The sequence below is a fragment of the Oratosquilla oratoria genome, chromosome 29 (assembly GCF_046742065.1).
Source record: "Oratosquilla oratoria isolate Oo_2021 chromosome 29, ASM4674206v1, whole genome shotgun sequence".
NCBI lineage: Eukaryota > Metazoa > Arthropoda > Malacostraca > Stomatopoda > Squillidae > Oratosquilla > Oratosquilla oratoria.
Genome location: NC_134805.1, coordinates 41,379,557 through 41,399,692, shown reverse-complemented (window position 1 = coordinate 41,399,692; position 20,136 = coordinate 41,379,557). Strand labels below are relative to the sequence as shown.

Sequence of the window (20,136 nt, the reverse complement as noted above, 5' to 3'; positions counted from 1 at the left end):
TTATGAGAAATATAAGTGCTTGGGTGCATCTAATGACTATGAAAGTTATGTATCAATACAGAGAGATTTAAAAAAGACAATAAAAAAAAGAAAATGACAATACGAAATGAACATCGCTGATAAATCCAAAGAGAATCCCAAAGAATTCTATAGTTACATTAGAGATAAAAAGGTTGTTAGGAATCACATTGGTCCACTATTATCTGCTGACGGTCAACTTGAATATTCAAATGAAGGAATGTGTAATATTTTAAACAATTATTTTAGCTCAGTATTCGTAATCGAAACACCTCAAAGTGAACTCCAAACTGAAACCTGTGAAAAGTCTAGGGTAAACTTACGCACTACGGTAAATATAACAAAAGAAAAAATTAAAAGGTGCATAGATAAACTCAAAGTTGATAAAACACCAGGGCCTGACGGTTGGCATCCAAGAATCTTAAAGGAAATGAAAAATGAGATTGTTGTTCCATTAGAAATTATTTTCAAGAAATCCATCACATCCGGAGATGTCCCAAGAGAATGGAAGTTAGCTAACGTTACTCCCATATTCAAGAAAGGTGACAAAAAGAAGCCAAATAACTATAGGCCTATAAGTTTGACTTCAATTGTAGGAAAAATAATGGAAACTATCATCAGAGATGCTATCGAACATCATTTAGAAAGTAGCCGTTTGATAACTGATAGCCAGCATGGTTTCAGACGGAAACATTCTTGCATGACTAACTTACTCGAATTCTACAACACAGTTATCTCGAATTATGACAAAAGAAACAATATAGATTTAATATATCTAGACTTTGCAAAATCTTTTGATATCGTCCCACACGAAAGACTACTTACTAAATTAGCTTTACACGGAATAAGTGGTAGCCTATTAGGTTGGACTAGTAATTGGTTTAATAGATAAACACCTAAGCAAGATGCTGTAATGATTATAATTTATTTTATATTATTTGTTTTTGTTTTGTTATCATTTGTCTGTTTGATTTTCATTTATTATTAGTTATATGTCAATTTATTATTATTTACTATGTACCTGTTTGTTTATTATTTAACTATACCTATGCATTTATTTATGTATTTTATTTGTTATTTACATTATTATAGTTTTTTATTTATTATTTCATTATTATTATGATTTTTTTCGCATCCAACCTAGATATGGACCAAAAGGTCTCCTGTCGGCATGCTCCGCCTTTTTAATTCTTTGTAATCCTTTGAATGGGAGTGGAGTGGGTGGATGAAATGGATGGGAGTGGAATTATGCACAGGGGAAAAGCCCTTGGTGTATATGTGTATATAAATGAAGTGGTCTAGCTGTGGATGTGGTGTCTTGCTGCATTGCTTCTGACCCAGGGCAGTGGGCAGGAGACAGGGATGACCCTTCATCCATGAGGAGCTAAGATGAGAGGGAGGATGGGAGTGGAACTGGGTGCATGCCTTTTGACTTAGCTACCTCTTGCATAAGGGGGAAAAACCCTTATGAGGGGGCATCCTAGGATGAGATGGATGGAGGGGGGTAAAAGGGGCATTACGAAAGAGAGGAAGGATGGGAGAGGACAGAAGATAGGGGTGAATGGAGAAGGGTTGTGTATGGATGATGATGTGATGCATGAGGGGGTGAGGGAGTATGTATGAGAAATAAATTGACATAGCCCGAAGGGATTTCTTCCCATCTTTTCCTTTTCTGCATGAGGGAACAGAGAATGGGGTCGCCGAATTAATGAAGTGGCCTTGCTGTGGATGTGCTGTATCTTGCAACACTACTTCTGACCCAGGGCATTGGACAGGATGCAGGGATGACCCGTCATCCAGGAGGTGCCAAGATGTGAGAGAGGGTGGAGGGGAGTGGAGTATGTAGGGGATGGAATGGGTGGGAGTGGTTTCTATGCCTTTTTATTTTTGGGCTACTTCCCATGTAAGGGGGAAAAAAGCCTTTGGTATATGTATGTATATAGAATATATAGACTATAAGCTTTTCATGAGTCATTCATGCTTAGTTTTTATCTTCCTTCAAAATTTATAGGACAGGGTACCCATCAGGCAGTGGTGGCAGGTTCTGCCACAGTGAAGGGCCTCAGAGACTTCTCTCTTTTCCATTCACAGCATAATATTATCAATTTAATCATATATCTTCATTTCTGCAGCCCCAGCTCCCTTCTCTTTGTTCTATGGGTTGTGGCAAGACTTTTGTACCTGTGGGAGCCATTTATTTGATCAATGTCAAATCACTTTGCAGAAGGGAGTATCTCATACTTGAGTATTGCTTACATAATTATGTGTAGTCAGTGGGATTATGCCTTTTAACTTTGGCTACCTCCCTTGTAAGGGGGGAAAAAAACCTTGGTATATGTATGTATATTAAATTCCATGTTACAAAGTCCTTTGTAAGGGCCATTTTCCTAGTCTCTTGATGGAGGGAGTTTGCAGTGTTAAACAGAATCTCATCATCATCAAGTACTTCAGGGACTTCAAGTACCAAACTGAATCATCCAGGCAAAAAACAGCAATTGCCGAAGATGCAGCCATCACAAAAGACCGAACTACTGCAAGAGACCACTGGGGCAACAGATTGATTGAATGGCACCCATATGGGCCAGTTTTGAATTTTTATCTTTTTATCTATTTATTTATTTTTTATTATTTTATCTATTTATTATTATTATTTATTTATTTATTTATTTAATTTATTTGTTTATTTATTTTTCCCACAAATCACCTCAGGAATGCTGGATGACCACTTTTTAACTTTTAATCTCACTCATTTTTGCTGGTCTTAGATCACTTCTACTACTAGAATATCACCTTTTTTTTTTATGTTCCTGTAGTTGGCAAGATGAAAATTTTGCCATTGTGTTCTTATTTGTAATGATAGGTAACTAAATGCTACTTAGTGAGGGGATTCGTGATGCCCCTTTTGTATATTTCTTTCATGAATAGCTGAGGCATACTTTGTCTTGGTCACCCTTTACAAGGGGGAAAAGGCTATTGAACATACACAAATTGAGTAAAGAGTTTATCCTTAGCATATGATGATGCCACCGTTATCATCGTGAGGCGTGAGTATATGAGGACGCTGATGTGGGCATCCTGATTATATTTATTTTGTAGAGTTAGCTGAGTGACGTCCATATTCTGTGAGCTAGCTTGATCAAAATTTCTGTAGTTATCAACATTCAGGGTGAAAGAGAACATGCATTACAGCTGTAATTTTATATTGTATAATGTACATATTGTGATGCATCATCAAATCATCATAACATCAGGCACCCTAATACTGCATGCGAGAATTCAACTTGTATTGAAGAGCTTAATGTATCAGAGATTGAGGGTATGGTGGTATCAAAGAGTAGAGGGCACAAGATTGATGTCTTGGATTTGGTATACATGAAAATAGAAGATTGAAGGAAGAAATATGTCATCAAGTAAGGGAGTTAGAGAAGATAGGAATTTGTCCTGATGGTAGTATGGAGAAATTAAACAATGTCAGAGGAAGCAGTAAAAAGAATTCATGAAACCTTTGTTACAGTAATAATGATTGGTGCCACAATTTTCCCTGATTTGAAATATGTTGTGATACAATAGTTGGCAATAGTCTTTGAGCCCTCCAATTGATTGTAAGAGTTTATCACTTTGTACACCACAATTTAGAATATTGAGTAGATACATAACCTTGCTAGTGAAATGCTGAAGTACTAGCAAGTACTCAATACCTGAATCACCATTGGAAGTAACCACGGCCTTTCTTTGAACATATGTTCGTTATCAGTCGGTCAGAAGAGTAGCCACCAACTGGGGCAGTTGGCTCAATAGCCCAAACATTTGATTTGAATGGAGGACAGTAAATACTGGCATACTTTCTGTTAGTATGGCTCATAATCAAGATCTATGAGATTCCACACTCGACAGTGTCCAAATAGAGATTGAGTAAAACTTTTGAACTAGAAAAGAATTCATCCTGACCAGTCAGATCACCCAAGCAGTAATGTCTTTGGAAGGTAACACTGAATTGTTGTTGTCGTTCCCTAGACTGTCTGTCCGAGCAGTCCCGTCTCCCCAAGGAATGCCACAGCCGAAACTGGGTTTTCCCACAAATTATCCCACAACCAGCCCTGGCCACCGGCTCTACGCAGGTGACACTGAATTGTTGTAGTAGTGTGTGACTGTTTCTATGATGTTGGCATATTTTAGTACAAGGAGGGGAACAGTTGCTGTCTCTCGGTTTTCTTCATATGGAAAGGTGGAGGAAAGACTGTCAAAGCTGATAGATAGATATGGCTTAGTCGAGAAACTGAGTGTCGGCCCCATGGGGTTACACCTCCTAGTGGAGGTGAGTATGTTGATAGGTTTTGAAGATGGACATCAGTGAGATTGTCTCTGGCATCCATCTTGTCAGATCACCACTTGCAGGTATCCTTCACTGGTCCAAGACCTTGGTGATGAATTCAAGTGGGAAGTCATGTGGAGACATTGGAAACCAGGTGCTACTGAGCTACGTACAGTTATGAAATACGGCAAAGTACAGAATAATAGGATTTATGAAGGGACATCAGTATAGATAAGGTTAGGAAAAAAGAGTAGAACTGACCAATAAGAGGTGGTGTCAAGTTATGATTACGAGGCTGGACGTAAGTGGATATCCTCGGAGGATGCATAAATCGGTGGGGCCAGGAATTAGAGAAAGGGTTACAGCAAGAATAGGATGGGTGAATGAAGCCATAAAAGATTGTGGTCGGGATGTTGAACAAGTGAAAATGCACATGAGTGACTTGGAGAAAATTGAATGAGAGGGGTGCATGCACTGGGGCTAAAATAACTCAATTGCAGGGAAAATGAAGAGGTACAATATTCACATGGTTGAAGTGAAAAGGAGTGGAAGGAATATGCTTGGTTGGGTGAAAGGGGTTAGATTTTCCCTCTCCTGTGCCTTGTAGAACACCAGCAGTTGTCCTTGGGGCTTCCAGTAGATCTTTTTGGGAAGAAACATGGACTGTTATGTATTTATTAATTTGGGTGTGTTTCTGTGTCATCGGCTAGTAGGAAGAAGGCAAAGGAAGTAGTTGCTAGAGGAACATTAATTGAAGGTGGTTGAAGGAGATCTTGGACTCCCTCTAGCAATCCAAAAACAACCATTCATAGTAGCATCTGTGGAGGGAGGATACACAGATGGCTGTAGTACATAGTGTACATGTGGGAAGAATTTGTCGGATTGGCTGTGTGTGTGCATTTTTTGGATGAAGCATCAGATAACCTCAATGGGGTGCAGATATATGCCCCACTACCAGCATTATTTATTTTTTTATTTTATTCTATTTATTTTTTCATACTTGGATTTGTTTCCCATGCTTCCTGAGGAAGCTGAATGGTAAACAAACAAATGGGTGGTAGATGGGAGTGGATGCGTGCCTTGACTGGCTATTTCCCTTATGAAGGGAAGAGGCCCTTAGTGTGTGTGTGTGTGTGTGTATATATATATATACATATATATATATACATATATATATATATATATATATATATAAATCCTTGGATTTGAACTGAGTCTCTATATGTGAAGCAAGCATGTTACTAGTGAGCCATTTGGGACTTCCCAGGTGGAGGTAAGTGTTGATGGGATTTGAAAACAGGCAGTGGGGTGAAAGTTCTGACATTTCTTTCACTGAACCACCACAAACACATCCGTCATTGGTCCTTGTTATGCATTAAAGATGGTAAGAATGAAGCTCTACCACATTTCCTCAGTGGGGTCAAGAACTTTGATTCTATATTGGCATTGTAAACTTTTTCTGATGGCAAAACTCCACTTCATTAAATCTTACTTTGAGAGTATTCACAGTTTTATGTACAAAAGAGTTGATCTCTTTTGTGAGGAAGTATTGATGGTTTTGTAATGATTGATATTATGGACTTTTGTCATTTTCTCTAATATTGTTGATTAGATAAAATGTGAATGTAACTGGTAGTCAATATGTCAGTAGGAAATTAACTGTATCATGGATTTTTTTTTTTTTATCATTGGAGTTTTTGTTGTTACATAATAGTAATGGTTGACTGAGTGCCTGTAAGAGTTTAAATATAGAATTTTTATGTTTTCCCATTAGCTATCATTTAAAATTATAGGGAGCTGCTGAAGGTGAATTAAGTTTTTTGATTCTGACAAACCAAAGACATGATTTATTTTGGAATATTGTTTGTAATTCACCCTCATCAAGATAACGGTAATATAATCACGTTTGAAGGTTGTCTTGACAAATATTGGTGTGCATTCTTTCCAGATGGTGAGTCTACCATTTCCCCAGCCTCAGGTAGAATACATGAACCATCCAGTTATACTGTGCGTCAATAACTTGGTCGTGCAGCTAACCATGAAACCAGACAGGTAATATCAAAAAACGTTTTGCATATGGGTTTGGATAGATTAGGATAACATATGAAATATTGAATTTTTCTCATCCAAACAATTATTTTCATCTGTCAAACATTCAAGTTGCCTATTGATATTACTAATATGCAGTTGACATATTGTTTCAGATTTGAGCCCATTGCAAGGCAGTTGACCACCATTTTAACATGGCAAGTGAAGAATGTCTGCCTGATGAAGGAAGTTGTTACGGTTATTTTCGAACAGGTAGGCTCACTTGAGAAAGAGTAATGAAAGAGGATAGTTGCCTTGCTGAGTAGAATTAAATGTTGTGTGCTTAGATCCTCTCTGCTTAGTTATGGTTTACAAGTGTGTTTGTGACCTGCAAGGGTTAAAGGAGATGGGAAAGCATGCATTAGTCCATCACCTCATATGCAAGTGAAATTCTTGGGAAACCATATACTGATTCCCTGGGGTCATGTCTCTGGGTGAAGTTGAGCACTGTAAGCCTATCTGGTCAGTTATTTGGTTCATCTCTAGTGGTACTATGCTAGGGGATCCATTCCATTGCCTCAGGGTCATTACACAGAGACACATCTTCTCCAACATACATAATAAAAGAAACTTAACAATCATTAACATTGAAAAAGGTGTAAAAAAGAGAGTCATGGGTCTCATTACGAGTTTATTCCTGACCGGTTTCGCTTATAGCTTCTTTAGAGGAATGTTCTCTCTTTTTTTCCACCTTTTTCAACTTGTCACAATGTCTCAGCAATCACTCACATACCACAGTAGAAATGACATTACAAACACAAAAGAAAACTGTATATTGTATATCAAAATAAACAAAACAGACTTATATTATGGCTACAAATGTTCACAGACATATATTTTTAAATGTTTTTATAAGAGCTATATACAGTACAAAGGTGGTTGAAATAGAAACATTCTAAAGTTATTCTTTACAAAATAAATCAAAGGGCTAACTTGTGAAGATTTCAAATGGTTATAGCGAGTAGTAAGATATTTTGCTGTTTTAGTTTTACGCATTTATTTGTATCATAAGTTTGAATAATCCATTATTTCTTCTCAGGGAGTTGGTGAAGTGAACTTCAGATATAGTGGTGCAAGACTGTGCGAGTTTCTCAGTAAGAATGTTACACAACAGCACAATGGGCCCACATTTAAGAGTCTTCTTCTACAAAGGTATTACATTTAATATATTTTTAATTTTATTAAGGACTTTATAAAATGAATGATTGAGGGAAAGAAAACAGTTGAGTGATGGATGGGAGTGGGATGGGTGGGTGTGGGCGTTGGCTGGCTACCTCTCTTATAAGGGGGAAGAAGCCTTTGATATATGGATAAATAATTTTATACAGACTGATGTATTAGTGTAGGCTGATTTGTCACAAAAACCACGTTTCGCTTTTTCTGCTTGTTAAAATTTATTTAGCAACGGATTCTGGTCCAGAATATGATAAGAGATGAGAAAAAAATAGGGTTCCATTTTTTCTTACATGTTTTTTGCATATCTCTGCATGTAGACATGATACATACATATACCAAGGCTTTTTTCCCCCTTACCAGGGGGGTAGCCAAAAAGGACAAGGCACAAAAACATTCCCACCCATTTCATCCCCGAAAACACTCCACACCCCTCCACCCTCCCTCCCATCTTAGCACCTCCTAGATGACGGGTCATCCCTGCACCCTGTCCACTGCCCTGGGTCAGAAGCAGTGTCGCAGGACACAGCACCACCCCTCCACCCTCCCTCCCATCTTAGCACCTCCTAGATGACAGGTCATCCCTGCACCCTGTCCACTGCCCTGGGTCAGAAGCAGTGTCGCAGGACACAGCACATCCACAGCAAGGCCGCTTCATTAAATCGGCGACCCCCCCTCTCCGTCCCCCCATATAAAGGAGAGGACGGGGAGAAATCCCTTCGGGCTGCGTCAAAAATTTTTGCTCACACACACTACCTCACCCCCATTCCCCCGTCCATGATACAAGCATGAATAATGTGTCTTTTTATATGTTTTCATACCCGAGGAAGTCATTTATAGCATTAATTTTACAAAAAAAATGCAAGGAAGATGAAATATTGAATCAGTAGAGTCCAAATTGATTTCTTTACAGCCAATATATCCAAAATGGGTTCTGCTATCATGAAATCCGATGTTCAGTGAGGCATCTTTATATAATCGTATCTCAATTAAATGAACGAGCTTCAATTAGAACATATATTTTGAACACCCACCTACATACACACTTATACACGCATATATTTAAGCGATCACAATGAACAAGCCAGAGTAAACGATTACAATCGAAATCATTTTTTTACAGTTCACATAAAATGTTTGTCATCCTCGCCAATATTTATAACTCTGAGTTCACTGATGTTCGCTTTGTTGTTACAAGTGTAACCGATGCACCCACACACTTCAGTACAAGGAATGTTGTTATTGCGACAGGTGCATCTCCCCATGCACCCTTTCTTGCATCCGCACTTCAAGAGATTCATTAGTGCTTCAGGGGCTGGAGGATTCAGGCATCGAACTGGAACATAAGTGTTCTCATCTGAAAGTAGCTGCCAACCATATCCGACAGGTGATGGAAGAGATGGATGGCTTTCTGCAGCTTTTCTCCATACCATTGCCATGTACTGTGCTCGCTGAACATGTAGATTTAGTGAACCTGTTGTAGGTGGAAGACTCTCTCCTTCAGCAGCACGATTGGAAAACAAGAACCAGCGAAGCTCGTTTACGCTTGTGTGAATTTTAGACTTGTACAGCAGACAAACAAAGCGTTCCAGCTGAGAATGCACTTGTGGTGATGGATCTGCTTGTCCCAAAGACTCCAGAGCATCCAATATCTTGCTATCACACCCCAAGAAGACCTTGAAGCACCAGTCCTTGCTCCTATCAGCAAACCTACCGGACATGTCACTTCCCGTGAATTTCCATGACCTTTTGGTAGGAGATAGCGAGGTCCAAATGAGCAAGTGTCTCTACAAGCACTTTGGATCTTGTATTATTGTGTATGTCGAGAGCTAAGCCAACAGTGAGTGGAGTTTCAGATCGTTGTTTGAATGTTCCATCCTTGCTTTTTGATTCATACGATAGCTGTCGATTAGATTTATAAGAACTGACAAAGTGTTGTGCAAGCAACGATGCACCCACATCAATGGATTCCTCCCTGCTGCTATCTCCAATGTCCCTTGTTCCCCCAACTGCGTGCTTACAGAAGATGCTGAGCATGGGGGGCGGCTTGTAATCAGCAAAGGTTCCATTAAACTTCCATGTTGGAGAAGATGCGATGTCCCTCCTCAATATTTTTGCCGCTTGCAAAAGTACCTTTAAGTCGTTTTTGAGGTTGTCTGCTGTAATTGTGCTTGATATTGCTTCATCTTTAAGCTTTGTAGAAAGAACCTGCTCTGGCTTGGTTCTGTTATGGGGCTGGCTGAAGTGAACATTAGCAATGTTCAGTTGCTTCAGGTAAGGCTTATAATTGTGGTTCTCCAAGAGGGGTAAGTCATGCTCCTTAACACCTTCCATAAGGTGCCGCATACGTAGGCGGCATGAGGAGCAAGTGGATACGCGAGGCTGCCACATCGGCGTCTTGATTATATTTACTGTAGTTGCCCCTGCGTAATGACATACTCTCTAAACTGTCTTCATCACATTTTCTATGGTTATCAAAATTCAAGGGTGAAAGAGAGAACGATATAAGCGGTGATTATATTTTATGATGCGAGTATTATTACGACACATCGTACGTCTGGCAGCTAATGCTGCCCGCGAGATTTTGGCCCGTACTGAAGAGGTTAAGTAGGTTGACATAGGTTTCCTGAATTTCATTCATATTCAGCACATTTTTGTAGTGTCATTGAAGGCAGTCTCTACAATATCAAGAATTTCAAGATCTGATAGCACCTGACGAAAGTTGACTTTGGTTGATTCTCCTCGTTTTTCTGTCTTAGCGATATCACGTTTTGCCATAACTAAGCATGGAAGGTGATACTTCATGTCTTCAGCTATTGCTTGTAATAAGTCTGGTGAACTAATAAAACTGTTCAGTCTCACTTTGAGATTCTCATTGTTTGTATTTTGGCCAATATTTTTGAGTTGGAGTCCCTTTTTGGTAGAGACATTGTGCAATTCACTGATTGTGTCTTCCTGACATATGATAACCTCTGTTTGTCAGAAGATTCTTCTCGGGCACACCTGGGTATCGACACTCCATCCCCCAGATCAGTAGATGTTGGCCGTCCTTTCTTTTTCAGTCGGACTTCTGTGGCACTGCCTGACGCTATTCCTTTCTCAAACCTTGCTTTTGCTCGGTCAATGTGCATTTTATTAGTAACATCTTTGTAGCAAACTTTCGCAAGCAAATCTTCAGCAGAAGAGTCTTGCAGACGTCTATTCAGCGACGCAAACTTTGTTTCCCCGTATTTATATTGTTGCTCAGCACAAGTAGCAAGTTTCTCAACAGAGGAAAGTTGAGGCTTCAACACAAAATTGGTATAATCAGTTGGTCCGATGGTAGTTTGGCAAATAAACCAAAGTCCAAAATCAACAGACTTTTCAATCTTCCTTGGTGGAGAATCACTCATCTTGGAGGTAGGCTAGGTGTTCTTATCTAGACGCTCATGAACTGCCTCTTACCTGAAAACATAAGAAAAATCAAATTAGCCATGGTTATATCATGTTCACTTGCAAAGAAAAAATATATATTACGAGTACTACAGCGGGAAATAAACATAGCATTAGCTAGACTACGTAAGATTAACTATGAGATTTCGTGCGGATTTTTTTTTTTTTTCCTTGCATTTTTTCATCAAATCAATCACAGAAATGGCTTCCTTGGGTGTGAAAACATATAAAAAGACATATTATTTATGTTTATATCATGTCTACATGCAGAGATATACGAAAAAGTTTATTTTATGAGTATTATGGCGGCCATCTTGGATTTCTTCAAAATACTACCTATTAAACATGTAAGAAAAAATAGAACCCTATTTTTTTCTCATCTTGATCATATTCTGGACCAGAATCCGTTTCTAAATCAATTTTAACAAACAAAAAAAGTGAAATTACAAATGGACCTCCACTATATACATGGATTTGGAAAAGACCTCCAACAGGGTAGACAAGAAGGCACTATGGGAGGTATTGCAGATATATGGGATAGGAGGAAAGCTGTGAAGGGTAGTCAAGAGTTTTTACGTAAGTAGTAGAGCCTGTATGAGAAATAAATTGACACAGCCCGAAGGGATTTCACCCCGTCACCTCCGTTTCTGCACGAGGGGATGGAGAGGGAGGTCGCCGATTTAATGAAGTGGCCTTGCAGTGGATGTGCTGTATCTTGCAGCACTGCTTCTGACCCAGGGCAGTGGACAAGATGCAGGGATGACCCATCATCCAGGAGGTGTCAAGATAAGAGGGAGGGAAGAGGGTAGAGGGGAGTGGAGTATGTTGGGGATGGAATGGGTGGGAGAGGTTTCAATGCCTTTGTCTTTTGGCTACCTCCCGTGTAAGGGGGGAAAAAAAGCCTTTGGTATATGTATGCTATATATATATATGCTATATATATATATATATATATATATATATATATATACATGCTAAGATAAGAGGGAGGGTGGAGGGGTGTGGAGTGTATTCAGGGATGGAATGGGTGGGAATGATTTTATGCCTTTTCCTTTTTGGCTACCTCCCTTGTAAGGGGGAAAAAGCCTTGGTATATGTATATATATATATATATATATATATGATTGATTTGGTTTAACGTCACAAACTTCCCCCTATTGGGAGGCTAGGACAGTGCCCCTTACAGTGGACATTGTGGCATGGAATTTAATAAACCATGACCTTAGTTCAACTCACCCTGAGCAGGATTCGAATTGCCATTATCTTAACCTCAGTCACAAGTAATGACACCCTAACCCGCTCAGCCAGCGAGCATGTGTATATATATATATATATATATATATACAGCAGGCTGGAAGTGAGCATTAAGGGTGAAAGACTGGAGGAAGTGGATAGTTTTAGATACTTGGGTGCGAATGTGGCAGGAAAGGGAGAAGTGGGGGTGGAGGTAGAATGTAGATTGAGAGAAGCGAGTAAATGCCTTGGTGGATTAAAAAGTGTAATGAGAAATAGACATCTGGGAATGGATGCTAAGAGGAGATTATATGAAGAGAGATTGTGCCAGCGACACTGTACAGGGCAGAAACATGGAACATGAGAGAGGAAGAGAGAAGGAGTTTGAATGTGTTTGAGATGAAATGTCTGAGAAGTATGATAGGGGTTAGTAGGCTAGATAGAGTGAGAAATGAGGAGGTGAGGAGGAGAATAGGGGTGGAAAGGGAGCTGGGAGACAGGGTTGATGAAAGAGTATTAGGATGGTTTGGACACATGGAAAGAATGAGTGAAGAAAGATTGGTAAAAGATGTGTGGAAGGCAGAGGTGGAAAGAGTGAATATGAGGGGGTGTCCTAGGATGAGATGGATGGATGGGGTGAAAGGGGCATTGCAAAAGAGAGGAATGTCTGTGGAGGAAGGACGGGAGAGGACAGAAGATAGGGGTGAATGGAGAGGGGTTGTGTATAGATGATGCTGTGATGCATGAAGGGGAGTGGGTGAGGGATGGGAGGTGAGGAAGCATGTATGAGAAAAAAATTTGACGCAGCCCAAAGGGATTTCTCCCCGTCTTCTCCTTTTCTACATGGAAGGGACAAAGAGCGGGGGGTCGCCGAATTTATGAAGCAGCCTTGCTGTGTCTTCTGACACTGCTTTTGACCCAGGGCTGTGGACAGGATGCAGGGATGTCCCATCATCCAGGACGTGCCAAGATAAGAGGGAGAGAGGAGGGTGGAGGGGAGTGGAATATATAGGAAATGGAACGGGTGGGAGTGGTCTCTATGCCTTTTTCTTTTTGGTTACCCCCTGTGTAGGGGGAAAAAGCCTTTAGTATGTGTATATATATATATATATATATATCCATCTGCACCTTTTACATTTTCTTCTCTACTTTATTTGCCTCCTCTTCCTCTCTTAATTTCTTTCCAAAACATGTATGTATGAGAAAAAATTTGACGCAGCCCGAAGGGATTTCTCCCCGTCTTCTCCTTTTCTGCATGAGGGGACGGAGACGGGGGGTTGCTGAATTTATGAAGCGGCCTTGCTGTGGATGTGCTGTGTCTTGCAATACTGCTTCTGACCCAGGGCAGTGGACAGGATACAGGGATGACCCGTCATCCAGGAGGTGCCAAGATGGGAGGGAGGGAGAAGGGTGGAGGGCAGTGGAATATATGGGAAATCAAATGGGTGGGAGTGATTTCTATGCCTTTTTCTTTTTGGCTACCCCCCGTGTAAGGGGGAAAAGGCCTTTGGTATATGTATGTACTTTCAAAATTTTCTATCATACTCATACCCCATTTCACATCTGCTCTCCGAGGTGCCAAGATGGGAGGGAGGGTGGAGGGGAGTGGAATATATAGGAAATGGAATGGGTGGGAGTGGTTTCTATGCCTTTTTCTTTTTGGCTATCCCCGTTTAGGGGGGAAAAGCCTTTGGTATATGTATGTATGTATATTCTGCTTTACTTCTCTTTACTTTGTACCTCTCATATGATTCCCTCATCCTAATTTCTAACCAATCTATGAAAGCTTGTTTCTGTTCTACACCCTTCTTTGCCTCTACATCCCACCTCTGGCTACCTTTCTATTTCCTCCTGTCCTCCTTGTTCCACACACCATCTTTGCACACTTTATGATTCCCTCCTTAAAACATCCCCATTCTTCTCCCTCTCCTAATTCTATATTATCCTTCACTCCCTCCCACTCCTCTCTCAGCTTCTTCTTATACTCCTCCTTTTCTTTCTCATTTAAGCAGTTCACTCAAAGTACCTCCCTACCTTCTGTCCTTTTCCTCTTTCTCCACCTATCCTCCACTCTCAACTTACCTTCCACCAAAAAAATTATTTGATATTCCCCACTCTCTCTCCTTAGAACATGTACATCTTTAACCCTTCCTACTGTACTCCTGGTTACCACTATATAGTCCATTAACGTTCTATCTACCACCCTTCCATCCACCACCCTCTCTCATGTGTACATATGCTTGACTTTCTTACTAAACACTGTATTTGCTATCATCAACTCTCTAGACACATCTCCACTATGATTTTTTCCTGGAACTCCACATTTCCCAACCACTATGTCCATTGGTTCATTTCCTACCCTAGCATTAATGTCTCCCAATACCACTACATTGACATTTCTCCCTAATCCCTCTATACACTCATTTAAATCTATCCAAAAAGTCTCCCTTTCCTCTACCTTCTTCTCACTACCAGGCCCATATGCACTTACCAAAACCCACATCTCCCCTCCCAGCTTCACCTTCATCCACATTAACCTTGAAGAAACCTCCTTCCACTCCACTACACGCTTACCTATCCCTTTACTTACTAGTATAGCCACCCCTTCTCTCTCTCGTCCTCTCTTCACTCCTGTGAACTTCCCAACTACACTCCCAAACTCAAACTCGCCCCTCCCTTTCAACTTAGTTTCACTCAATAACAATATATCCATCTTTCTTCTCACAAACATACTGCCTGTCTCTTCCCTTTTACTCTAATCTGTACCACATCCACACACATTAAAAGTACCTTAGAGTACTGGTTGGAAAACTCCTAGACCCTCTTATGCCTTTACTTTTTTAGGAATGTCCTCTTTGTGGCTACAGGTAGCAGGATTCATAGTCCTATCCCTGTCCCATTATTTGTCGCCTTGTACAACTCAAGTGGGAAGACTTGGTGGCAGGTGGGGGAATATTCAGAGAAATGGTACAGGACAGTAACAAGGGGTGGGGGTACAGCATAATGGAGGGACAATTGCAGTATAATAAAAGTGTCATAATTTCTATATGAACAGAGATTTCCTCTATCACAGATATGATTTGTGGCTGTTGTCCATAGGGGCACCCTATATAGACCCTAAAGTATCAGCTGCATGCTACTTTGCTGCAGTAACATACAGCCAATACCCCAGAAGGCAGTGAGAGGAAGATGGACAGAGTATTTTAGGGAGTTGCTAAATGTGAAGGAGGATAGGGAGGGAAAGGTAGTTGCAGTGGGAAGCACTAAGAAAATGATAACGAATGAGAAAAATGGAGGAGAAATAAGGAAAGATGAATTGAAGGCAGTTGTGAAGATGATGAGAGCAGGCAAGGTGCCTGGGTTGGATGGATGCCAGGCATAATGTCTGAAAAAAGGAGGTACAGTGATGGTGGGATGGCTGGCGAGATTACTTAATGTTTAAGAGAGGGTAGAGTGCCAGAGGATTACCCGTATAGTTCCACTTTACAAGGGAAAAGGAGACAAGTGTGAGTGTAGTAGTTTGAGAGGGATCAGCTTGTTCAGTGTAGTTGGGAAGGCTTATGGGAGGGTCTTGATTGAGAGGATTAGGAGAGGAACAGAGGGAGTAATTGGTGAGGAACAGTGTGGGTTTAGGACAGGTAGAGGTTGTCTAGATTAGATTTTTGTGGTAAGACATATGTAAGAAAGATATAGGAAAAGGTAAGGGTGTATTTTGAGCTTTTATGGATCTGGAACAGGCTTAGCTTCGTCATTGTCGACCTCCATCCACTCCTGAAGAGCTTCATCAGTGACGCTAAGCTTAGCACTACCACAGATATCCTTCAACTCAGCCATCACTGCCTTCCTTTGCTGTCGGTATGTGTTTGTTTGTGGAGTGTATTTAGGGATGAAATGGGTGGGAATGTTTTTATGCCTTTCCCTTTTTGGCTACCTCCCTTGGAAGGGGGAAAAAGCCTTGGTATATGTATGTATGTATGTGTTTGTGTGTTGAGAGAGTTGCTAATAGACAGTTGCACACTTAACATCAGGCGTCTTATTACAGTGGGCACTTGGCCTGACGGAGCGGCGGGATTTGTGGGAGATGGCGAGAAAGATGCGCGGTGACTCTGGCGGCGGTGGGAGTGGTGTGGGAATTTTAAATTGTATTTTTTCGAATTTTTACATTTCTATACAAAATTGTTATTTCCTCGTGAATAATATGCCGGTTATAAGAAGGAGCCGGATACGAGAATAATGTATAAAAGAGCTTTTACTGTAAATAGATTTCCACATATGCCTCCTATTGTTTCCAGTTTATATAGCAATTTTCTGCGTGGTACCTTATCAAATGCCTTTTGTGCTTGCAAATGTCTACAAGGTTCTGCAGCTGTGTTTGAAAGAATGAATATGTTTATTTATAAGAAAAAATGGATCTGCTGTGTCTTGCAACACTGCTTCTGACCCAGGGCAGTGGACAAGATGCAGGGAAGACCCATCATCCAGGAGGTGCCAAGATAAGAGGGAGGAGGAGGGTGGAGGGGAATAGAGTGAGATAGGGATGGAATGGGTGGGAGTAGTTTTTATGCCTTTGTTTTTTGGCTACCTCCCTTATATGGGGGAAGAAAGCCTTTGGTATATGTATGTATGCAAAAGAAAAAAAATTCATATCAAATTTTATTGTTGCTTTAGTATAGTAATGATTGCTTCTTATTACAGATGTCAGGATGAACACAGTGCAAGACAAATCTTACTTCAGGTGGAGCCAGGGCGGCTAAGAGGCTTCACCTTTTTTTTAGCTGAACTTCTCACACAGCTCACCACTGCCACAGCACAGCCTTTCGATGTTATTCGCACTGGCGTTTGTGATTTGTTGCAGACTTTGTTAAAACAACCTTCCGATGATAATTTAAAGTGTGTGGCTCAAGTTCTTAAGGTAAGATAGAAACTTTTTTTTTCTGTTTTTTTTTCTCTTTTGTTTCTCTCTCGTGTTCTCTCTCTCTCTCTCTCTCTCTCTCTCTCTCTCTCTCTCTCTCTCTCTCTCTCTCTCTCTCTCTCTCCCTCTCCCTCCCTCCCTCCCTCTCTCTCCCCGTCTCCCTCTCTTTCTTGTTCTTTCTTTTTTCTCAGTCTCATCTCTTTCACCCTCTGACATCTGACCGCCAAACTTCCTACTCCATCAAACTCATCCAGACAGCATTCCCATAGAATAATCAATTCCAAAAGAAGTAAGAACCCCACTAGCATGGTTGCATTCAGGTCATCACTCAGCACTAAGCACATACATACATATACCAAGGCTTTTTCCCCCTTACAAGGGGGGTAGCCAAAAAGGAAAAGGCATAAAATCATTCCCACCCATTCCATCCCTGAATACACTCCACACCCCTCCACCCTCCCTCTTATCTTATCTGTTGTCAGCACTAAGTACTAGCATGAAATAGGCTTGACCACAGAAACAAACTGCCTCAGATGCAACCATCACATTAACCACTTCAGTACAGCCCAAATTCTTGTGCACAGCATTGGCTGCCATAAGTAATTTGCATCACACTACTCACATTAAAAAATATAAAGTCACTGCCATATTACTTGTTCTCTTTTACTCTGAGTAATAATAAACACAGAAAATGTGATCAAATCAGTTCACAGAATCTGGGGTAACTCGTGTGCAACTACAGAAATATATATAATCAAGATGGCAATGCTGGCATGCTTGTGTACCCACTCATGCCTCATGAGCTTACATAGGTGTCATTATACTGAAGTGGTTAAAAACATAGAACCTCTTATCTCACACTACCCCAGCTTTGTTATGTCCAGACATACATACATACATATACCAAAGGCTTTTTCCCCCTACACGGGGGGTAGCCAAAAAGAAAAAGGCATAGAAACCACTCACACCCATTCCATTTCCTATATATTCCACTCCCCTCCACCCTCTTCCCTCCCTCATATCTTGGCACCTCCTGGATGACAGGTCATCCCTGCATCCTGTCCACTGCCCTGGGTCAGAAGCAGTGTTGCAAGACACAGCACATCCACAGCAAGGATGTCCAGACAACAGCACAATATTTCTTCCTTGAGTGACTTATGTGTTGATCTGGTGCCTGTTACTGGTTTCCTGGGAGCCATTATTCTCCTGCACTGCAAGAGAGACCTGGAGCAACAGATTTATTGAATACTTGATGTAAACATTCATGTAGCTTTCTGTTTCCCCTTCCTCTTTCTGAAATACCTCCACCTTCCCTTGAGCTTTTGAACTTGTATTTGTCAGCCTCTCCCTTTCCCTACTACCACCACCACCCACTATCACCACCTTTGCACCAAATGATAGAAGAAAAAATAAATAAAATAAATTTGGCATGCATTACTCTATTTTATGTATAGCATAGACAAACACTGCTGAGCATTGCAGCAAGAGGTTTGATTTTCTAAACGAGTACACATAACCAGAGACATTTGTTTTCTAGTTTCTGTTATTTTCCATGTGGTTTTGTCATAGCAGAATTTTTCATTGGATTATAGAAGCCGTAAGTACTAATACTCTTCCTACAGTTCACAGGTGCCTCCTTAGACTCTGGGGAAGGTAGCGAGATGGATGTGGTCATGTGTACAATAAAGGATGTAGCTATGACAGCTCCTTGTTCGCCCAACACACGATCTCTACTTCTCTCTGTTGTGGAACTCCGTGCAGCCAACTGGGGTAGATTGCCAAGCTCACCAGGAGTACAAGATTCGTCCACTACTAGTAATGTTGATGTTCCTGTAAGTCTGGATTGTTTGTGTTTGTTACAGAATATAATTGTATATATAGAAGTGAGCATTCACAGATTGGTTACAAAATAGGATGAGACAATCAAATGAGAGGTAGAAAGAAAAGAGAAGAGAAGTAAAGCATAAGATAAAAAAAAAAAGCAAAAAGGGAGCGGATGTGAAATGGGATAAGAGTGTGACAAAGAAAAATTGAAAATAATAAAAAGATGTTTTGGAAGGAAATAAAGAGAAGAGGAGGCAAATCAAGTAGAGAAGAAAAGGTAAAAGATGCAGATGGAGAGATGATAATGGAAGAGACAGCAGTAAAAGGAAGATGGGCAGAGTATTTTAGGGAATTGTTAAATGTGAAGGAGGATAGGGAGGGGAAGGTAGTTGCAGTAGGAAGCGCTAAGAAAATGACAGTGATGAGGAAAATGGAGGAGAAATAAGAAAAGATGAGGTGAAAGCAATTATTAAAATGATGAGAGGATCTAAGGCACCTGGGTTGGATGGGTGTCATGCTGAGTGTCTAAAAAGGAAGATACATTGATGGTGAACTGGCTGGTAAGGTTATTTAATGTTTGTCTAAAAGAGGGTAAAGTGCAGGAAGACTGGAGGAGTGCCTTATAATTCTGCTTTGCAAGGGAAAAGGGGGCAGTTTGTTGAGTGTATTTGGGAAGGTTTATGAGAGGGTTTTGATTGAGAGGATTAGGAGAGGAACAGAGGGAGTAATTGGTGAGCAACAGTGTGGGTTTAGGACAGGTAGGGGTTGCATGTATCAGGTTTTTGTGGTAAGGCAGATATGTAAGAAAACTAAGAAAAGGTAAGGACATTTTTTGGGCCTTTATGGATTTGGAAAAGGCTTATGACAGGATAGACAGGAAGGCACTGTGGGAGGTATTGCAGATATATGGGATTGGAGGAAAGCTGTTAACCACTTCACTACGGGCCAAAATCTCGCGGGCAGCATTAGCTGCCAGACGTACGATGTTTCGTTTTAATACTTGCATCATAAAAAATAGTCACCGCTTATATCGATCGTTCTCTCTTTCACCCGTGAATTTTGATAACCATAGAAAATGTGATGAAGACAGTTTAGAGAGTATGTCATTATGCAGGGGCAACTACAATAAATATAATCAAGACGC

The 20,136-nt window shown here is 40.6% G+C and overlaps 1 protein-coding gene across 3 annotated transcripts in view; it reads left to right on the top strand.

The window, feature by feature from the left end:
- LOC143040749 (polyadenylate-binding protein-interacting protein 1-like) overlaps positions 1–20,136 on the top strand; it is a 55,926-nt gene that overhangs the window by 21,268 nt on the left and 14,522 nt on the right. For all 3 annotated transcript variants that reach the window (XM_076212145.1, XM_076212146.1, XM_076212147.1), the window contains 5 exons: positions 6,279–6,382; positions 6,535–6,631; positions 7,458–7,570; positions 16,952–17,168; positions 18,791–19,000. In XM_076212145.1, the coding sequence (XP_076068260.1) occupies positions 6,279–6,382; positions 6,535–6,631; positions 7,458–7,570; positions 16,952–17,168; positions 18,791–19,000 (741 nt within the window). The remainder of the gene's footprint in view (positions 1–6,278; positions 6,383–6,534; positions 6,632–7,457; positions 7,571–16,951; positions 17,169–18,790; positions 19,001–20,136) is intronic.